General features: G+C 41.8%; 1 protein-coding gene across 2 annotated transcripts in view; it reads left to right on the forward strand.

Annotated features, from left to right (window-relative positions):
- shroom4 (shroom family member 4) overlaps positions 1-21,264 on the forward strand; it is a 69,934-nt gene that overhangs the window by 41,865 nt on the left and 6,805 nt on the right. For both annotated transcript variants that reach the window (XM_078275543.1, XM_078275544.1), the window contains 6 exons: positions 3,227-3,430; positions 8,266-11,155; positions 14,758-14,819; positions 16,238-17,095; positions 17,771-18,442; positions 20,223-20,352. In XM_078275543.1, coding sequence (XP_078131669.1) covers positions 3,227-3,430; positions 8,266-11,155; positions 14,758-14,819; positions 16,238-17,095; positions 17,771-18,442; positions 20,223-20,352 — 4,816 coding nt within the window. The remainder of the gene's footprint in view (positions 1-3,226; positions 3,431-8,265; positions 11,156-14,757; positions 14,820-16,237; positions 17,096-17,770; positions 18,443-20,222; positions 20,353-21,264) is intronic.

A 21,264-nucleotide genomic window follows, 5' to 3' on the forward strand; every position in this document is an offset into this window, starting at 1 on the left:
ATCTACATTCAAACTAAATAAAGTTTGGCTGAAAGGTGAACATTTGCTGTGTCACTGTACATGAGTTTTCATTACTACTTTGTGTACGTATACATATGTATCACAGTATATCTTATTTGTTGCTTATATGTTTTTATATTTGAATGACTCAAAACCTTTATATCTTTGGGTTTTGGATGGATTGACTAACCTGCATTTGATTCAACAGCATTGCAATGACTACACACTGTATTTGTAACATGCTGTTGTAGTCATTCATGCCTACTGGGATTAAAGCATGCATGACGGCAGCCTTTTCTTCTTGCAGAGGTACTAAAAATAAATAAATAATTAAAAAAAAAAACTCTACACATGACTCTGATAAAACAAGTGTTAGTGGACCACTACAATGGACAGAATAGTCCCCCCCTCAAGCAAGGCTCTGAGCATTTTGGAAAAATAGCGATTGGTTACGTGGTTTTGGAAGAACTTTCCCCTTCTCCCCTGCATGGCTACAAAAAAAGCACAGTAGCTATATGGCATTCTTTGCACATTTGTCAGCTTTTTTTGTTGTTGTATACATCATACATTCTCCTTCTAACTTTGGCGTCACATTGTTTTGATTTTCACGGTCATCAATCTCTGAAAACTAAACTTGGAGAAAAGAGGTTGGATAATGGTATTTTGTCTAGTCGAGTTTGGACAGTTCCCACACACACACACACACACACACACACACACATACATACATACATGCTATCGCATATATACAGAAACACACACAGGCTCTACATAAACTTTCTCAGGGGATAATTTAGGGACATTGTCAGCGGAGTCGAACAATCAGTGGGCTCAGATAGAAATCCCTCTTAAGGAGCGAGAACCAGGAAACAAGAGTGTTTATTTTGGAAATGGTTCCCGTACTCCTGCTTTATCATAAACAATAATACTCAGAAATGGTCCTTTTTTTTTTCCCTTGCGGTGCCAGGATCCGCATTCCTCTCCCAAAATTGTACCTCCAAATGTTTCTCAGAAATGCCCAGAATAGTCACATTTTACATTTGGTACTTTGAGAATCGTAACCAGAGACACTTTGAGGGGACTCTGTCGGTGGGAATCAAACCTCGTCATTTTTTTTTCGAGTCAATTAACACTATTCCAACTTGTAAAGTCAGTCTGGTCAAGTCTCAAGTCAATGTCTGAGACTAGTCAAGTGTCAAATCAAACAAGACAAGTCCAAGAAAAGGTCTCACATCAGTCAAGATAAGTTCAAGTCCGGTTAGAGACGAGTTTTGTTTGGATTCAAGTCAATCGAGAGAGGTCCAAGTCAGGTTTGACAAAATTCAAGTCAAAGTCCTCGTTAAATCTCAATTCAATCAAGACGACCACGCCAATTACAAGTCAGGTTTGAGCCTTGTTAAGTTTAATGCCAATCAAGAGAATTTGAAGTCTAGACTATGTCTCGACAAGTCATTTGAGACGAGCTCAAGTCAAGTCACTCAAGTCTTGTTCAATGTCAATTGACACAAGTCCAAGTCTGGTTTGATATTCATAAGTAGATTACATAAATCAAGTGTCATAATCACATGAGACAACTCTAACCCAAGTTCCAACTGACAAAGTCTGAGTCCATTTCAAATATTAAATATCAAGTCAAGTCTCAGGTCAGTTGAGCAAAATCCAAGTCAAGTCAGAGACGTGTTAAGTACCAAGTCAGCTGAAACAAGTTTGAGTCATGTCAAGCCTAGTCAACAGCGTTTCTTTTTTTCATGCTCTATACGTTGTTATTTTTTTTTCAGCAGCAGTTTTCCCCAACTGTGTATTAATCTGAAACACATAATGATCTATTCAGACTCTGAGAATGGGACGTTTATACCTGACTGTGCTTTCTCTCTTTCTATCCTTGTTTCTAGTTCTTTTTTTTCTGTTTCTCTTTCTGTCTCACACTCATGCACACACACACACACTGTCTGCAGGGGGTTGAATTGAGTCTGGCTCGCATATGAGATCGGAAGTCTGTATAAGGGAATTAGTGAATATCATGGGATACACTGGAATGTCTGGCTTTGGATCAAACTCGAGAACTTACTGTACATGTTAGATGAGTTTTTTAACGGCAGCCCAATGGAAGGGCAAACGACTTTAGAGAAAGCTCTTTCCGCAGAATTTGGGTTGGCGAGGTACCCCTGCTGTGTAGGTCTATGTTTTATGTGAGCCCTGATCTTCAGAGACACTTACAGCTGTGGTTACAAATAAGGACGTCATCTTAGCCATGTTTCTGGATAAATCATCGTATTTAGACAAATAAAAACGATGTTCGAATTGTGGTCAAAATGATCCAGTAGTCAAACAAGAGGAGGTTGCAAAATGGAAAAAGTGACGTCCTGTATGAAAAGGAAATTACATTCAGGGGAAAATGATGACAACCTTCATTTAACTATGTTGCACATTTATATTAGACCGGAAGGGTTCATGCAGGAAACACCACAGCAGCGTCTTTATACTTGGGCAAAATCTCAATTAGTCAAGTAAATTGGATGTGGACTGTAAATCTCAATAGAAATGCTCTGGTAGAATACAATCCATGATAATATTTAGTTTAATGATGACTTCCAAACAGAAATGCTGGTTGTAAATGCAAAAGACAAAATAATAATGAAATAAAACAAAAACAAATAACAATAACAAATAACAATAATAATAATAATAATCTCTTATAAAACAAATAATCTCTAAATGTGTCTTCAACTACATTTGAAGGCAGAAAATGAACTCCTACATACATACACACACACACACACACACACATATATATATATATATATATATATATATATATATATATATATATATATATATATATATATATCATTTTTTTTTTTCTGGTTAGATATATATCTAATCAGAAATATGTCTAGTGTCTTTAATATTCTGTCCACCTGATTTACTATATAAATGAGGATAGAGAATATTTTACACTTTTTAGTAATTAAGCTCCATCAACCACAACTACAGCCTCCAAAATTACTATCAAATACCAATAAATATATTGTGCGTAGTTTCTGTCGCCCCATGAGGAATTGTAAGTAATGACAACAAAACACGTTCTGCATGCCAGAAGTGCATTTATTTTTGGTCATTATTGTCTATGTGATGCATTATAATGGGGCATGTAAACTCCTTTTCGCCGTGATGGTTTGTTGCTGCCGTAGATCCTCACCTGAGTTTCTCCCTCTCATCTCCGCAGGCGCAGCGTTCCTTCCATCAGGCCTCACTCCTGGCACCTGGCAAAGCTATCGGAGCAGCCCCTCCCTCCCCCTCCTCCATCTCCTCCTCCTCCACCCTGCCTGCCCCCCGTCGACTCCCCTCCTCTCCCCCCTCCTCCCCCTCTGTCTGCCATGCAGCTCCACCCCGGCCCGTACACACTACCCTGGCACACAACTGACAACAGGTGAGAAGTGGATTGTCATACTAGGCTTTATGTAATGGAGGTGTTACATTGTGTTCTGAATAATTAAATCAATTTTCTTGTAAAGTGGAAGAAGCTTCATTTCCATCTTGGGACAAGAAAGATCTATCCATCTAATAAAAAAGTGTTATAACATCTTCAAATGTAACAACACAATGCTGAAAACATTTAACAGCACTGAAAGTGATAGAATAAAAACATTATTTATTCTGTTTCAATCTCTTTTTAGTTTTAGTGTTTTTTAGTCACAGAAATGCCCTCATCTGTTTCTACATTTGAACATTTTATAACACTTTTACGATTATATCCTAATGAATCTTCCAAAACTCTACAACTTTATTTAAGTTCAAGGAAATAGTTCATAACACTTCACAAGAGCATTTGACAGTAAATAACACTATATTATTACAAAAACAAACCTGATGATTGTTATAAAGTTGTCATGGCAGACATCTCTAAAGCAAACTTTGCATTAAAAGAGACATTTATTTTTATTTTTATTGAATGACAATAAATAAAAACTCAACTTTAATTCCTGTTAAGTCGGTTTTCTCTCAGCTTTCATTTGACACTTCATACAGGTATGTGCAAAATGTTCCCAGCGATTGTGATTATTTATGCGCTCCTAAATATATTCTCTTTTTCTGGCCAACTTCCTTAATCCAGCTTTTAAAGTTGTTTCAGTTTAACAAAAACAAATTGGCTGATGCTCAGATTTAACCACACAGCGAGTGTGTCATGCTGTAGGTTTGAATCATACGCATTGAGCCGATGACTCTATAGACATTGGCTCCAAGTCATTGCCGGGGATTTTGGTCGCCAGGAAACGGGTGACATCACTGTGTTCTAATGTCAACACTGCCCACACAGGAAGCCCGTTGGTCTAATTTGGGCTTCTATTTAAACATTCCAAAGTGATAACCAATTGGACCTGTTCTTTGTTGTCTTTGGGGGCCAGGTAGATGTTTTTCGTTTAGTTGCAAAATCTTTCTGCAATTTATCATTTGTAGGCCTTTCCAACGTACATCTAAAAGTGTAAAAGGTCTTATCTATGTTTGAATAAGGTGAAGTAAGGTGGCTTTGACAAAAGCCATCATGCTGATATGCATTGATCTTGACTTTTAGTACAAGTTGTTGAAAATGAGTCTGGGAAGTTGTCACTGTGGGAAAATAGTGAAATAGCGTGAGGTCTTCAAATCGCTTCTTTGACCAACTAACAGTCCAAAGGAAGACCCAAGTTATTAATTAATTAATTAAATAAAAAGAAGGCATGTAAGTACAGTAGTCTTTGTATTACAGTATGATCTCACACAGCTAAACTGTAATCCTTTAATGGAAAGAGGAAGTTACTGCAGTCGGTATATTGACTCACATTAAAAATAGTCTTTGTTAGTCAGTTTCATGGTACAGTACGTCAGAGCCTCGTACTGTTCTCCTTGTGATAAGAATCAGTGATATAATGTACCACTATTAGATGTAATAGTCCCATGCGGATTAGATAGCTGTGTGTGTGTGTGTGTGTGTGTGTGTGTGTGTGAGTGAGTGAGTGAGTGGAGGTAGCTCCCGGCATAACTCTGGACAATGGCATGTGACTCCCAGAACATGTGGACAAAGAGAGGAAGACATTCAATAAACTGTGTTTGTGTGAAAGAGAGGGACATTCTGTACAGTCTGCATCTGTGTGTGTTTTTATGGAAGTACTAAAACAAATATGTGAGTGTTTTGAGGGGGGGAAAAACACACCAGTTTTCTGCTTATCTTTTGAGCTTTTAGCCGATAAAATATGTCTAAGTGTGTGTCTGTATTAATTGTCTGAACACACACACACACACACACACACACACACACCATCATGTACAGTATTTGTTTATGTGTGCTGGTTTATCTGTCAACCCTCACACTCACATGTTCCACATTGCCGTCTGATTGGGCAAGAGTGACTGTCATTTCCTATCCAGCTCCCGTCTCATTTCCTCTCGTCCTCTCTCTGTCACCCAGGTCAAATCTATACAGCCTCCTCTCCTTTCTCATTCATTGCTCACTTCCTTTAGAGACACTTTTCTCATGCAGATAACTACTTTTCCCACAGTGTACTCTTCCGACTGGAAACTTTTGTATAATATGTTAAAGGGCCATTTCAGCGTTGCGACTTTTTGCTCTTAAACTACAAATCACATGTACTTTAGCATTTACAAATGCATGCTGTACAGTTTAAGAATTTTGTATGTTTTTTCTTTTTTATACCTTTCCAGGGAGAAGTTATTTTCCATTCATTTCTTTACGATATGAAAATCAAGTAAAAGACTCTTTAAACTTGCTGAAGCAGTAGTGTATTTGTACCAGGTCACCTTCAAGTTCCCATTACAGTACAGTACACATAGTAGGCTACACATAGCAGCTTTATTTTTTACCGCCAGGTTTTCTGTGTTCATTAATTTTCCATAATTTCATTAAACAAAGTTGTATGTAGGAATATTTAGCATGTGTTTTAAAGATAGATTTTGACACAGGACCCCTCTACAAGACCAGGTAACTAGATTAGCTAATGATGTAGGACTAGCTTTAGGTGGTAATGTACTTTATAGATTACATTTCCACAAGGAATTTGTTGCAATTAATCCCATTACCAAAACTAACTGCCATGCAGTGAACTTCGGACTTTTGGTCACCTGCTTTTCCTGGTTGGTAATCAAGCCTCGACAGTGAACATCCATTCTGTATTGATGTCTGTCGGTGTTACATTAAAGGTGTGTGTTTGTGCAGTTTAAGTGCAGATAGAGAAAAGTTTCCACTGTAATAATGTAATATTTACAACAAACACTTGATTAGACTTGATGTTCACGGAAATAGATTCAACAGCTCAGAAACGTTCAAGAGTCTGCTTATTGATTCTCATATTGTGCAGAAATTCATGAAAACAGTTGCCAAACAAATTCCATTATTTTCTTAAACACAGACAAATCACTTGCAAAATAGTGATATGAAACATACATGATTTGTAATAAATGGGCTAAAACATGCAGAACCCCTTGTATGCTCCAAAAATAAATGTCATGGATTTTATTTACATAGTGCAGAATGGTGAGTGAATAGAAAGATAAATGACCTACACAAATTCTGCAGACCACCAAAATATCTGACTACATGAGCAAATAATCACATTTTGATAGGATTAAGTTGTGGTAGAATACTTTATAAGAGAAACAAAACCCATTGGTTTTCAAATCTTTGCATGGATTGTAAACCATAAATACCACAGAAACAGCTTAAGGCTAGTCTGCTGGTTGTTTCCCCATACTGGTTTGAGATCAAAGCCCTTTAGAAATGTCTCTTTTGTAACATCTCCGCAGTCTCCCTGGCAACTTTCCCTATTGTTTGAATAAGAGAGCAAAGCAATACAAAGGGTGAGTGACCACTCTCTCTTTATAGGAAAAAGAAATACCACAATAAAACAAAAATTACAGTTTTGTTGCAGCCTTTACGGATTGGATTTCAACCAAGCACAAAAAACACTGTGTGCCCCTACCTTCTGGAGCTAGTATCGATACCCCTATTCCCTAAGCTCTTCTTATGCTGAAAATAACTCCCTGTCACTTTGTTTTATGTGTTTTTTTTTTCCAAAAAAATGAAATTGTTGGGAAATTTCTTTTTTACTTTCATCTTTTTGTTACTACATTCTTTTGCCTATTATTATTATTATTATTATTATTATTATTATTATACCGTTAGAAGTAGAAGGAAACAGAAAGAGGAGAGTAATGTCTAACAGAGGTCACAGGTCAGATTCAAACCATTGGCATTGTGCTTGCATGGTGTGCAGTTGTGGAAGAGGTATCCCTGCTCTGCTTCTATTGAGGATTGAATCAAGGGTCTAAGGATAACGCACAATGGTGTTTTAAGCCCCCAACGTCTCCTTCCAGGCAGCGCTGCGACCGTTGACTTCAAGGCACCTAACCATATTCATTGCCTAATCCTAGTGCCTTCCAGGCAGCGCTGCCTGGAAGGAGACGTTGGGGGCTTAAAACACTGATAAACAAGGATAACAGGTGTTTGTAAACAGATTGTAGAGCCCTCTGGATCAAAGTTATGATTTTGGGCTGTATAAACGAAATATTGGTTAGTACTGACTTAAGCATGAGCGGTCTATTCTTTAAACATCATGTCATGTAATCAATGCAAAGCCTAACTGACCTATCCAGTAAACGGAAACAAATTTGTTCTCATTTTAGTCAATCAAATTTTAATAAGTAGGTTTCAAAAAGTGGTTTTCATTTTGGATTGAATCCACATTTGATGTAAAAGAGATGGGACAGAAAGAATCAACGAGGAAGAAAGGGATGAAAGAGGAAGAGTGGATTCAAGGGGATGACTTAGAGCTTTTGACTCCGGGCAGTAAGAGTTAATGAGAAGGAAATCCCTCTCCGCCTTAAGAGGCTTCCTCCGACGGTCTTTGAAAAACACATGGGCCAGCCGTGGATCTTCAGCTTAGGAATGATAGAAAACAGATTCCCCAGATGTACAGATCAAAAGTTGTATTCCAGAACAATATACTGTATAGGTCCCGGGGGGGGAAATCAAAAATTGCCACTTAAAAAAATTAAAGATGACTTGTTGTATGTGGTTTCTAAATGGTTTTTTTTTCTCCACACTGTTTCAAAAGTAGTTTCCATTTGTCGATTAATAGACTCTAAAATGTCAGAGAAAAATAACAAATACAAGTTCCCAGAGAACAATGTGTGGTCAGTTTGCTTCTTTTGTCTGAAGATCGGCTAACAATTAACACTTGAGTTGATCTTCTGGTCTCCTTGTCTTTGCAGTGACTTATCCTTGCAGTGGGGTCAGCTGTCCAGACCTTACTCCTCCACAGACCGAAGCAGTTCCCTGGGCTCCATGGAGAGCTTGGACACACCGACACCGACCACACAGCAGTACTCTGACTCCCAGAATTCCCCCGTTGACTCCACCCTTTTCAACAACAACAGAGACTCTGCCTACAGCTCATTCTCCGCCAGCTCGAACACATCCGACTACGCCACAGTGCCACTAAGGCGCGGTGACGCCTGCTCCATGGACAACCTCCTTCAGAGCCTGGGGCCAGCTTGTCGAGGCTACCCTGGTGGTGATACCTCAACCCTGCGGAGTTCATATGGCGAGGCCCCGGATGAGATGCAGCTTATTGTACTCAAGTCCAGGTCGCTGACCAGGCCAAGACCAACGCCTGTTGAGGTAAAAGAAAGGCCTTCCTCCTGCTGTTATGAGGAGGAGCGGAGGGGAGGAGACTTTGAGATCGTAAAAAATGAAGAAAGAGGAGCTGAGAGAAAGATGAACCCTCCTCAGCCTCCAACCAGGAAGGACAGTTTTAGGGCAACTCGGAGTCGCCCTAATTCCGCCAACAAACGCTGCGTCTCCGCTCCAATTGAAATTTCCAGTGTTTCTTTTTATCATGACGAAAACAGGTCTTCTTTGAATGTTGAATCAGGAATTCATAATGGCTTCGCTGCACCAGAAGAAGGTGACAAAACTGGGAATTTCAAAGAGGATACCTTAGACTCGCACTATATCCAAAGACGGACTGAAGACATTAGACATATCAGATGTGATACGAGTGCAAATAAAGACTGCAATTCAGAGACCACTTCAGATCACCTCTCTGATCCAGCGACGGCCTCCCTAGTCCCCATCACCTCCTCTAGTCCTTGCTCCTTACCTGCGGCGTCCTCCACGGAGGTTCAAGAGGAGTCTCATGTAACTCACTCGCAGAACAAGCACTCCTCTACGGGGCTTCACCGGCACAGCGCCCCAGATAAGCTCCTCGCTACACAACTTCAGTTATTGCAGTTTAACAGTGATGGCTCTTCATTGGAGCCTCACAATCCGTCAAACGCTTCTGATCCCTCCTTGTCCTCCTGTAGCAGCCAGTGGTCCCATTCATCACTCCAGCCCACGAAGGAAGACCAAGAAGCTTCTCAGAACGACCTCCACGCGCCATCAAACAAATGGGGAGGCAGCCGTTGCTCGACCCCAGGGTCTGTGTTCTTGGACGGGGATGAGGATGATGGAGATACAATTGATAGGCTGAAAGGAATGGGTGTAAATGGAGGGTCCCTTCCACCAATGGAGCATCACCACCCTTGGGGACGCTCTGTAAGCGTACCGGGGGACCCGGCTGGATCATCAACCCAGGGAAGATTGAGCTCTGACCAGATAATAGAGAGAGATTTTGAGCCTGTTAGTGCTGCTGCCAGTATGGACACCTTACTGGAGGAGCAGAGAGCAGTGGATAGAGGAGGAAGTGGGGGTAAAAGTGAGGAGGGTGTGGCAGGAGAGACCGACATGAAGAGGACAAACGCGTCCAGGAACCATCGTCGGAATCGTCGTCGTAGCGAACGATTTGCTACCAACCTCCGCAATGAGATCCAGAGGAAAAAGGCCCAGCTACAGAGGAGCCGTGGCCCAGGAGGGTTGCTCTGTAGTGGTGAAACTGTCCAGGAGGAAGAGGGTCCAGACCTCAATGAGGAGGGGGCAGACCCAGACCTGCCTGCCCAGGAGAGGAGTACCAAAGATAACTCGCACGTTAGTCCCCAAGATGCCGGCACCGCAGCACCAGTCGAGAGAGCAACCATCTCTAGTAAATCAAACCATGATGTCTTGCAGACTCAGTCAACAACCTATACTCAAAACAGCAACCTATCCAGGTCTGTCCAGATTCTGGACCCAGGAGTGCCTAATTTTGGTGTCAGTGTCCGAGTTGTGGAGGAACCAGCCCCTGCTGGCAAAGCCCGCCGCTGGCGTTGGACCCCAGAGCATAAACTCCAACCCGAACCAGAACGCCGGTGTGGAGTGTTGGGTGAGAAGGTGTTGGGAGTCACAGGGTCCCGGCATGGGGTTTGTGTCTTCACCTCCTCATCCAAGTCCTCATACAGTCGCTCCTCTTCTTGTTCACGGATGGATGAGTCAGATATCCTTCCGTTTGCAGATAGAATGAAGTTTTTTGAGGAGACGAGCAAGGGTATGTCTGGGCCAAATGCTTTGAATCTGTCGAGTCGCAGGCAGAAGAAACCTTCCCACCATCCGGAGCTCCAGGGAGGAGAGCTCGGTCAGCACTCAACCCAAAGACGATACTCCTACCAGGGAGGACTTCAGCAGGAAAGCGCCCTGCTTCCAAACACTGTGGAAGCCAGGAGTCTGTCTGTGAGTACCAGCAGGGAGAGGCAAAAAGAGAAGGAGAGGGAACAAGTGAGAGAGAGGGAGGAGAGGGCAAGGGAATGCGAGAGGGAAGAGAGGCTGAGAGAAAGGGAGAGGCAGCAGGAGAGGGAATTAGAAATGGAGAGGTCAAGGCTGAGGGAGATTCAGCGGGAGAGGGAACGAGAAGAGAGGGTGAGACAGTGGGAAAGAGAGAGGGAGCTTGAGTTGGAGAGAGAAAAAGAGATGGAGAGGGCCAGAGAGAAAGAGCTGGAGAGAGAAAGAGAGAAGGAAAGGGAAGAAGATGCTCAGCTCACCTCACATCAGGAGTTATATAGCATCAAAGAAAGAAATCCTGACTTCCAACACAACTTCCAGCCAAAGACTCAGGCGTTCTCCAATAGCCAAACCCAGAATCAAGTCCCGCGATCGGCTTTTTATCCTGTCAATACCCCTTCCCAGCCCATGGAGAACCAGCAACCTCTTCACCAGGGATACACAGCGAGGAGCTACACACCTACAGAGGTAAGAGTGCTGCTCTCACTCAAAAATGCATGAAAACATATTCATGAACACACACGGAAATATTGCACCTTCTGTTTTTTACCTTTCATGAAAGACACACTGCCTTTTTATGGGTCATTAAGGAGTCAGGGGTTGCCAGGTTAGCTCTCAGTAGAGTCTGGATCTGGATTATAAACTTGACTCTGTCAGATATATAGACAAAAAGCGACAGAGAGTGAAATGTGGGCTGGAAGAGTGGATGATAGTGATCAGGACTGAGTTCAAGTATCGGTCAGTTGCTATTTGGGCCAAGCATTCTATGGGGGTACCTACATGTACTTACTCAGAGACTCTGCTAGATAGACCAAACCAGAACTTATTTATTGTGTATTAATGTCACTATGTGTCAGTAGCATAATTATTGTAATTATTCTAATAATTGTGTATAGGGGTTGGTATGCTTCAACTGAAGTGTTTGTCAGTTGGTCAAACAGCATCTTAAACGCAATCCCCTGCACCTTTCTAACCTCATAATTAGGGGGGGGCTGCATCCAACAATCTTTATAACTTTCCGATGTTTCTGGGACATTGTGGTTTTGGTCTGCACTTTGACCCCCGCTTTATCTTATGTTAAACTTTTACTAGCACTCATTTTAGGTAAAAAAGCTTAATTTTCAAATTGTTAAACACTGGCCTAGATGGGCTACAACCAAAACAACATTACTGATAAAGAAAGTCCTATACTAAAGCAACATTCATAAGACCTGAAAACATTATTTTTTTCAAGGCATCAATCTGTGTGGAGATACTAACATGTTAGCGGTTCTAATTGCCTCCATTTACATGTATGTTTACGAGCCAAACAGATTTCCAGCAACAGGCTTGCTAAGCTAAAAAAAAACCAGCCTGTGTCCCAAAAGCACTGAAACCAAGTAACGCCTTTCAGAGTCAAAGATAAACTTTGCAGCTTGCTGAAATCAGACTGTGGTTTTGGACTAAACTGAAATGACCACTGGAGACTGAAAACGATCTTGGTTTTTTAAAACCAGCCCAAGAAAGGGGATCAAGTGGCCACTCTTGGATGTTGGCGCTATAAGTGGCCACTCTCTCCAAGTCCTTTCGTGGTTGAACGGTTGGTTTGAAGTCAAATCTCGCATCCTGCGTGCAGTCAAAGTCTGAAATCTCATTGAAAATTCAAATAGCTTGTGGAACTTAGGGAGATTGGGCAACAGCGGCCGACACTCGTGTCAGCGATAATAGCAGCGTTGGGTTACATCTTTTACCACAAATTGATTGGAATCTCTTGGCGGGGGGTGCAGCCTCTCGTCTGAATGTTTGACACTCCTGTGAACTTGTACCTATTAGTAACCTTATTGCTTGACACTGAGCAACGCCAAACTGGCATTTGCTTTGGACTAAATGTATTTTCAGTTCAGCAGTTCTGTTTTGTTGTTTTTGTATGGTTTTTGCCATGCTGAGGCCTCAGGGGGGCTCCCTCCATGCCGGGATCCTTTTAAATGAATGGTTGGTGGTTTGATGCCACAGCGATAACCCCTAGTTCTTTTTTATGTCTGCTGCTGACGACGTCCAATATTTTTAATGGTAACAGATGTGCTGGATGGGCTACGAGGCTGTAATAAGACAATGTACAGACACAAAGGGAAACGTATACATATCAGGGCCTACGTGTTTGTCCACTATAAAATTCAAACAATTCCCATTTTAAATTAAATGAGGAATTCAGGTTCATTTATTACGTTGTTTGCTTTCATGCTCCATTATGTGTTTGTTTTGGACAGAGGAAGGACACAGAATGTGAATAGTAATGTAACTTGCTGCTATTATTATCATTGTTAGTATGATTATTATTATTCGTGGTCTGTCACTCAATGGGCTCTCAATGGGTTAGGAAATAGTTGAATTGCTGTTGGCAAAATTAGACTATTAGATTTATTAATTTTTTACTCTCATTATATGAACATTAAATCCCCACTTTGATGCAATGTTCTCAAAGCACATTCATTTTATAAAGGTCAGTGCTGAAAGCATAGCGTGCATAATGCTGATTAAACTATAAATGGAGCATATAAACAATTTATAAATTGAATTCACAGTGTATGTTTTGTTAGTTACACAATTATTCTCAGATGTTGGTTTTCAATATGTTGAACCAGGACAAGATATACTGTATTAACTACATGGAAATTCATTTTATGTGAATTGAAAAAGGTCTTAGATCAGCACTACTTCAGTATTATTAATTATGTATGTTGCATGGTGATGACTTTTCTTATGAATGTCTACTTAAAGGAATATAGACAAGAGTTTCCGCAAAAACAAATAGTAGATGTTGCAATTCCAGCTATTCACCAGTGCAGAGGGGCCATTCAGGTACTTGTGGTGTGGAGTTTTTATCACAACGTTATCAGTTTTATGGATTTTATTCTCTGTTGACAGCAAGTAACGGCCAAATATGTTAAATTCACGTCACACCATTCCAACAAAAATACCATCTGACTGTTCAGATTTGCATCGCAGACAGTATGAAAATACCTCTGCACAAGAGAGTGTGTGTGTGTGTGTGTGTGTGTGTGTGTGTGTGTGTGTGTGTGTGTGTGTCTACTGCCCTATCTATACCCTAATGAGAGTGCAATGAGTTTGTTCAGCATTCCACTGGTGGGGTAATAAACCAGGTTAAATGCATTGTGCAGACGTATCCTGTAGCCATAATGAGCATTATTTCTTGGATCAACAAGAGACCGTTTTCTCAGTCTTTCTCAGTCCCTTACTTAAAGGATTGCTGTTTGTTTGTTTATTTATTTATCTATCAAGTTAAACTGGTTTCAGTGTGAAGTTTTAGTAAATAAAAATGTAACATCTGTGTTTTATAAGAATAAGAACAGCAGTAATGTTACTAAAGAATTTTTTTTTAAGCGTGAAAGGTCATTCTTGACTTTGGAAATAATAGTCTGACAATCTAACAAACTCAACGACCACTGAGCAAACTATCTGCAGATAAGCCCTCTAGATACGGTTGACAGGGAAAAACAAACGCACGCATAGCTCAGAATTAAATAATTATAAAGTGTAATTGAGTTCAATTAAATTTAAATAGAATTTCTATAAATTAAATGTAGGGATGCAACAACAGCGCTGAGAAAGATAAAGCTGAAACAATAAATTGATTAATTGACTTGTTTATTGACAGAAAAGTAGTTTTTAAGCCAAAATGCCAAAATTCACTAGTCGCAGACTCTCAATATAAATATTTTGATGAATGTCGTGTCTTGCACATAGTTGGGTTTTGGACTAATAATCAGACAAAACACACGATTTAAATAAAATGCGATCTTCGTATTTTTAACTATTAATTGACATTTTATAGACTATATTATAAATCAAGAACATAATTGGTAGCATTAAAGCTAAAATAAAGAGCTTGCCAGGCAGGTTTTTGCCATTAGAAAAACTACCACCTCAAATAACCTTATCACCACTCCAGTAAATGACAGGGTGGAGTAAACACACCCACTTCCCTTCAGCAGGGACCTGTGCTGAGCAACAGATTGAAGCCTTCCTTCATTCCTTCGGTGTTATTAACCGGCTTTAAATGTCTTCCACAGACGTATCCTGCCCGGCAACAGGAAACGACCAAGCTCAACAGGAAGTACAGCCTGACCGAGAGGTGAGCCACTTCCTTTAGCAACCACACAGTCCAAACACAGACGCATTCATGTGAACAAAGTATCTTATATATTTCTTTCTGACATGGCTGGCACACACTTGCTCCATCTCTGATTGTCTCTAAGTGAGTCTCCGGAGACATTAGGTGGGGTCGGCCCATTGTGCACTGACGCGGCGGAAATCCCACTCAGTCATGCCTGGCTGTGATTTGACTATAATGAGCTCTTAAGTTTGCAGAGCAATCATCCATGCTTAAAATGTGCCCATAATGATATGTGGTTGGATGGTGATTCCTGCATGTTAGGATGTAAAGGGGGAATTTAGGACATGCATGGCTTGTAAAGAAGGGCCTCTATTCATATTTGACCTGAGACAGAAACATTCAGAGAGTCTGGAATGCAAAAAGGAAACATTTACTGTAATTAACCACTTTCTCCGGCTGTTTTCTCACATCCTCCAAGGCCCTAAAACCTAGCTTTTTGCTATGTTTTTCAGCCAAATTTAGAGCAGTTTTAATTAACTTCATTTTTCTTGGCACCATTTAAAATTTAGCAACATAAGAAACTGTTGACAGTTGTGAGATTGATTGCAAATGTTGCCAAATAAACTCAATCTAATGTGATGAAACCAATCCTACACAGTCCCAATAAAACAGATTAGCCGAGAAGGCAAACAAACGTATTTCCCTTAATGTTGAATTATCTCTTTAGGTATTCATCACGAAATAAGAAACAGTTAAAGTTAGAAAAAACATCTTGAGATTTAAAATATCTCAAGATTTAACACTCAAAACTCATAAAAAAAAAAACAACTGCTTTATAAGGTCTGTGGTGTTACTCTCAGGAAAGAAACAAGATGAAGAATGAACTGTTCCTTTAATGTGCTAGAGAAACAGTTTTGGGGCACTTTCACGCCTTCTTTAATGTGCCCCTTTTACTAGAGATGTTCCGATACCAGTATCAGTATCGGCTCCGATACTGGCTAAAACGCTGGTATCTGTATCGGGAAGTACTGGAGTTTATGCACCGATCCGATACCACGTAATAAAGTAGTTTTATTTATGTTCTTTTTCCGTTATAACTGTCAAACTGCATAATAAAAGAAAGTTCTGTGGCATTCATTGTTCATGTTTCACAAAGAGTTTAACCTGAGCCAGACTGACAACAAATAATATCACATCCATACAGGGATAGTAGTATACAGTTGTTATAACATAATAAAATATATGACACACTGGTATCGGATCGGTACTCGGTATCGGCCGATACGCAAGTTCAGGTATCAGAATCGGTATCGGGAAGCAAAAAATGGTATCGGGCCATCTCTACCTTTTTATTCTGTATTTGTTTGTTGACAAAGAAATGTTTTTTTTTTTTTATTTATTTTTTATCCTCTGTCACTATAATGTCCACATCACAGGGACTACTTAAGCTGGAGACGGGAGTCCAGGCCTCCAGAGAGCATTGATCAGTATCATCAGCACCATCAGGGTCGATGGGGCCACAGACAGGCTGACGGCGGCAACGATGATCGCAACGGGTACGCGTTCGCTCCCCCGCCGGCTCCTCTCTCACTCCGAGGACGCGCCATGTCCGAAAACGACCTCCGCTTCGACAGCAGCCACCGCTGGTCGCCGTCGATTTCGGCGACGACCAGCCAGACCCTGAGCGAGGTGGAGGAATGGGCAGGCGGCGTCAGGGGAGGAGACGCTGCCAACACCGGCCGGCCAAACAGGAAGAAGACGCCACCTCCACCGAGACCGCCGCCCCCAAAGTGGGAGCAGTTTCACCGCAGGCGCGCGTCTCACCACACCCTGTTCTCCTCCTCTTCTTCCCCTCACTCCATCCCTCCCTCCTTTGACACCGCAGAGGGACACTGTTCGACTAACTCCTCTTCATGCGTCCCTCCACTCGACACGTCCAGACAGAGGTCCTACAGTCTTCCTCCAGAGAGGCAGGAAGTGTCGGAGGGCTGCCCGCGATGCAGCTGCAGCCAGACCCAGGAACACAGATACCCTCACGCCTCGTCCAATCCGAATCGACCACAAATGCAGGAACACCCCTTCTCCCACGCTCCATCCAATCAGAATCAGGTTCCGTTTCAGGATCGGTCCTTTGCTGTTACTCCGCCAAGTCCCATGTTCTCCAGGAGGGCCTTCAGACCAGTGGCTCCGCCCCAGAAAGAGAGGGACGTGAGGGGCACGTATGGACAGCAGGAGAGGGTGGAGGTTTTATCAACTTTTCCTCCACCTCCGCCTACAGAGAACAGCACGAGCAGGTGAGCTCGGTAGAAAATTCCAAGATTTATTTTTTGATTGGAAACTTTTTTTATTGGTCTTAAACATTAGTACAGGTTACCAGTAACGAATAAGAAGCATGAAAATATTCCTCACACAACTAAACAAACATCAACTCATGCATCAGCGCACGCATACACAATATATGCCCACATAGACAAATTCCAAGATTTACAGTTATATCGCAATATAATGGGCCTGCACACGGTTCAGGTTTATACAGTTACTCAACCCACCACAGCTACACTCTTCTGAAGGGATTAAAGTGTGTTAATCCTGCTTTGTTAGCCATGCTGGAGACCTGAAATTTCAATTTTGAAATTCTCAGTCTAAATAAAAAATAATCTCAATAACAGTGGACCTCAAAAAATCCTAAACATCTGTGGACAAAAAAAACAAAAAGGCATTACAAGTTTGTGAAATGTACTCGTCACCCTTCTGGTTAGTATTGTTTAGTTAGCCGAAGAGCTTTGTTTGTCTGTTGCACCTGTTACCACCATTTCTTGACTTGACCAAGTGACCAAAAATGTAATGTTTCCGTGTTTTCTAAGGTACCCAAAATATGAATTATCCATAAATATATGCATCTGAAACTCACTAAAAATGTCCAATAATTTTTATATTTGTGTTAATAAAGTGTATCCGTGTCTTTGCAGTTTATCTGAGATGATCGTCAACTCCGACCAGGGCAGAGTAACAGTGAAACCTCACCAACAGCAGTCCAACGTGAGACCAGGAGCCGAGTGGGAGCGAGCCCCATCTCCCCGAGTTGATAGCGACTCAACACATCCACCTGTCATAGAAAATGGAGGCGTTGGCAGGGTTCTACCTCCTGAGTCCTACTTCTCCGTAGACTACGAGCAGCAGCAGCAACAGCTTCGTATGAGCAGAGGCTTTCAGAGCATCGAGCCCCAGAAGATCCCCGAACCAGGAACAGAATCCGAGACGACCCTCAGCCCGAGTCCTGCGCACAGCCTGGACGCAGACCTGGACATCCCCATGGAAACGGACATCGATGACTTCCAGGAGGATGACGGACTTCCAGCGGTGGACGAGCCGATCACCAGCGAGCTCCCTTGCTTCGCGCTGCCAGTTACGGTCCTGGAGACGGACATCGACACCTTAGCGGACTCTACCGAGGCCTCGCCGTCGGGCAGGACAAGGGCGGAGAGCGGCTCCGTGGAGGAGGAGCTGGAGGCTGGGGAGAGCAGCAGAGAGCGGCTGAGCCTGGAGGAGCTCTTCCCCCACAGCAGTGAGGGAGAGTCAGGCAGGGAGAGCTGGAGAGGGGCCTACCAAAACACAGAGCACAACACCGACAGCTTGGATAGGTAACGAGAGAGAGGCTTAGGCCTGAGTGCTGCAGTGTGTGTGTGTGTGTGTGTGTGTGTGTGTTAATTACACAGACCATTTGATTTGTACAAGACCTAACTGTTCTTGTCACTAAGCTTACTCCCTGTTTCCCATAACCTTTCCAGAGCACCTTACTGCGTGCGGCCAGGTTTCTTGTTGCTCTCCCCGTTACATTTACAAATGGTGTGTTTTTGCAAACACAGGTGCCAGATGGGTAATTGTTGCCACGTTTAACAGAAAGTCCTAGAGAGTTTTGATGATGGAAAAAGTATAGGAAAGGGAATTTTTAGACCGCTTACAATATGACAATTTGGTGAACCATATCAAAAATGTGGTTTTATTTTATCTACAAAGGTCTGGTATTAATATCACATATTATATATTAGTAAGAACACATTAGTAAGAATGTTTTCCAATATGAATATACAGTATGTATCGCAAATGAATGAATAATCACATTCAGAGCTAGAAAGATTATTACTGTACAGGACTTCCTCAATGGTGTTTTAAGCCCCCAACGTCTCCTTCCAGGCAGCGCTGCGACCTTTGACTTCAAGGCACCTAACCCTAACCTTAACTCTAACCCTAACCATAACCATTGCCTAATCCTAGTGCCTTCCAGGCAGCGCTGCCTGGAAGGAGACGTTGGGGGCTTAAAACACCGATAAACACAGGACTTACAGTTGAAGTTGCGGCACTTAAAGGCTTTTAATTAAATTCCAGTTGATGGGTGATGTGGGGAAACCCTCCCTTTGACGAGTAATAGAACAAACTCGATGAGCCTCAGTTGTCCCTGCTTGAACATATGTATATTACAACACAAATTTGATCAGAGAAGCTTTTGGCACAGCGCGTGTGCATGGACAGAGATATCCCCAAAACTGAAATAACAATACAATTACTCGGCCTTATACTGTGCATCCCACGTCATACAGAATCCAGTATCATCACGCCATCTTAGAGGAAGCAAAACAATGTTGTTTATAAAGGCCTTAACCCTTGGTCCAGGCCAATCTCCAAGGTCTTCATCTAATCTTTACCTTGAGACACTCGGAGCCTCCTCACATAAAATATGCCGACTGTGAAGGACTGAGGCCTTTCAAAATACCAAACCAAGACAAGGCAGAAACCATTTCTTCATAGTTTTTCTTCTATTAAATCATTTTTCTACCACAATGAGTTATTGATAGTGGACAAAACTCCTTTCAATGTGGAAAAACAAACATTTTTAAATCTTATGAGGTTACAATGAACTCTGTGTCAAAAGAAATGTCATGAAGGAATATTTAAATATATATACACATAAAAAAAGTCAAAGAACATACTTTAAATTAAGTTTGGATTATGTTCATATGAAGACAACAGTACATTTAAATACAAACCTTTGATTAGGTTTATATTCTCTTCTATTCCCTTATGTCCTTGATATCAGGTGGATTTGAATTATTTCATATTCTTTATAGTTTTACAAATAATTTTGTTTCTCTGTCACTAGCAACCATTAGCTTGTCCTTTCATTCCTGGTGTCATCTGCACAGTAAACTCCTACAGTTTCAAGTTGTATTTGCTTGTGTGGATTTGAAATGTTTTCCATATGCCGCTTTGTTTGTCTTTTGCCTCACTTCGCCCACATAATTGATTGCACTTCTTATTCATGTACTTTTTCTAATCACTGTATTTTACGACTATGCGTCTGTTCTATCGCTTCGCCTCTGTGTTTTATCTCCGCATGAGTAAAATGACCTCTTCCCCCCTCAGGCGCTCCGGTGCAAGCTCCAGCTGTTCGTCCTATTACAGCACGTCGACAGCCAAGGCGCAGCTGCTGTCGCAGATGAAGGACTTCACTGATAACAGAGAGAGGGACGAGGATGACGAGCTGACCTACAAGGTAACCCGTGCAGCTACCGTCTCGCTACCAGAACTGCCAGTGTTGTACAATCAGTATGTTTTAATATTTTCCAGCCAAAGTTAACATGATGATAGTCTCGCTTTGCCAGATCTTCCCCCACAGCGCTGTGGAGGAGGGTCTGGCTAGTCTACACAGCATTCCGGAATGGAAGAACAACGTGCTCTGGTTTATCGGCATTTCTTTAAAACTATAGTGCGTAGTTTCTGTCTCCCCCATGTGGAATTCTAAGTAATGACAACAATTCTGTCGGTGCATCCGCATGAAACAAGCCTTCTGTGATCGCGCACCGCCTGCACCCCTCCTCCACACAGTTACTAGTAGCCACGGAGGATTAAAAAAACATGATGGCCTCTTCAGAAGAGATAATAATCTTCACTCGAGTTTCTGCGCTCGAAAGTCACCGGATGACACAATCTTCTGAACAGTCATACTGAGAAATAGGCTACAGAGAGAGTTGTGTGGAGCTGATACTCTTAATTAGCTTTGTATCAACTCATTTGGCAACGGTTTGAATGTAACGGACGTTCATTAATATCAAAAAGTTAAGCACTAAAGCTTTAAACCAATCACAATTGTCTTGGGCGGTGCTAAGGTCCCTCTGCAAAACAGCCTCAGGAAGGAACATGTTTTGGTGGAACATGTGAACGTTCAAAAGTTGTTTTAGTCGTAGTCAGCTAGCTAGACAGATAGTCTAGCTAGCTGTCTGGATTTACCCTGCAGAGATCTGAGGAGCAGTTAACCATAGTCCTCAGAAATCCACCAGAGTTTAGAATTCCAACACAATTAAAGAGTGAAATCCGGCTGAATTTCCGGCGGCACCGGAGCAATCCCGGGAAGCGGAACGTGGTGTTTACAGACTAACGTGACGATAACGCGAAGCTGTCAGACACG

This window comes from Sander vitreus, chromosome 19 (assembly GCF_031162955.1).
Source record: "Sander vitreus isolate 19-12246 chromosome 19, sanVit1, whole genome shotgun sequence".
Taxonomy (NCBI): Eukaryota; Metazoa; Chordata; class Actinopteri; order Perciformes; family Percidae; genus Sander; species Sander vitreus.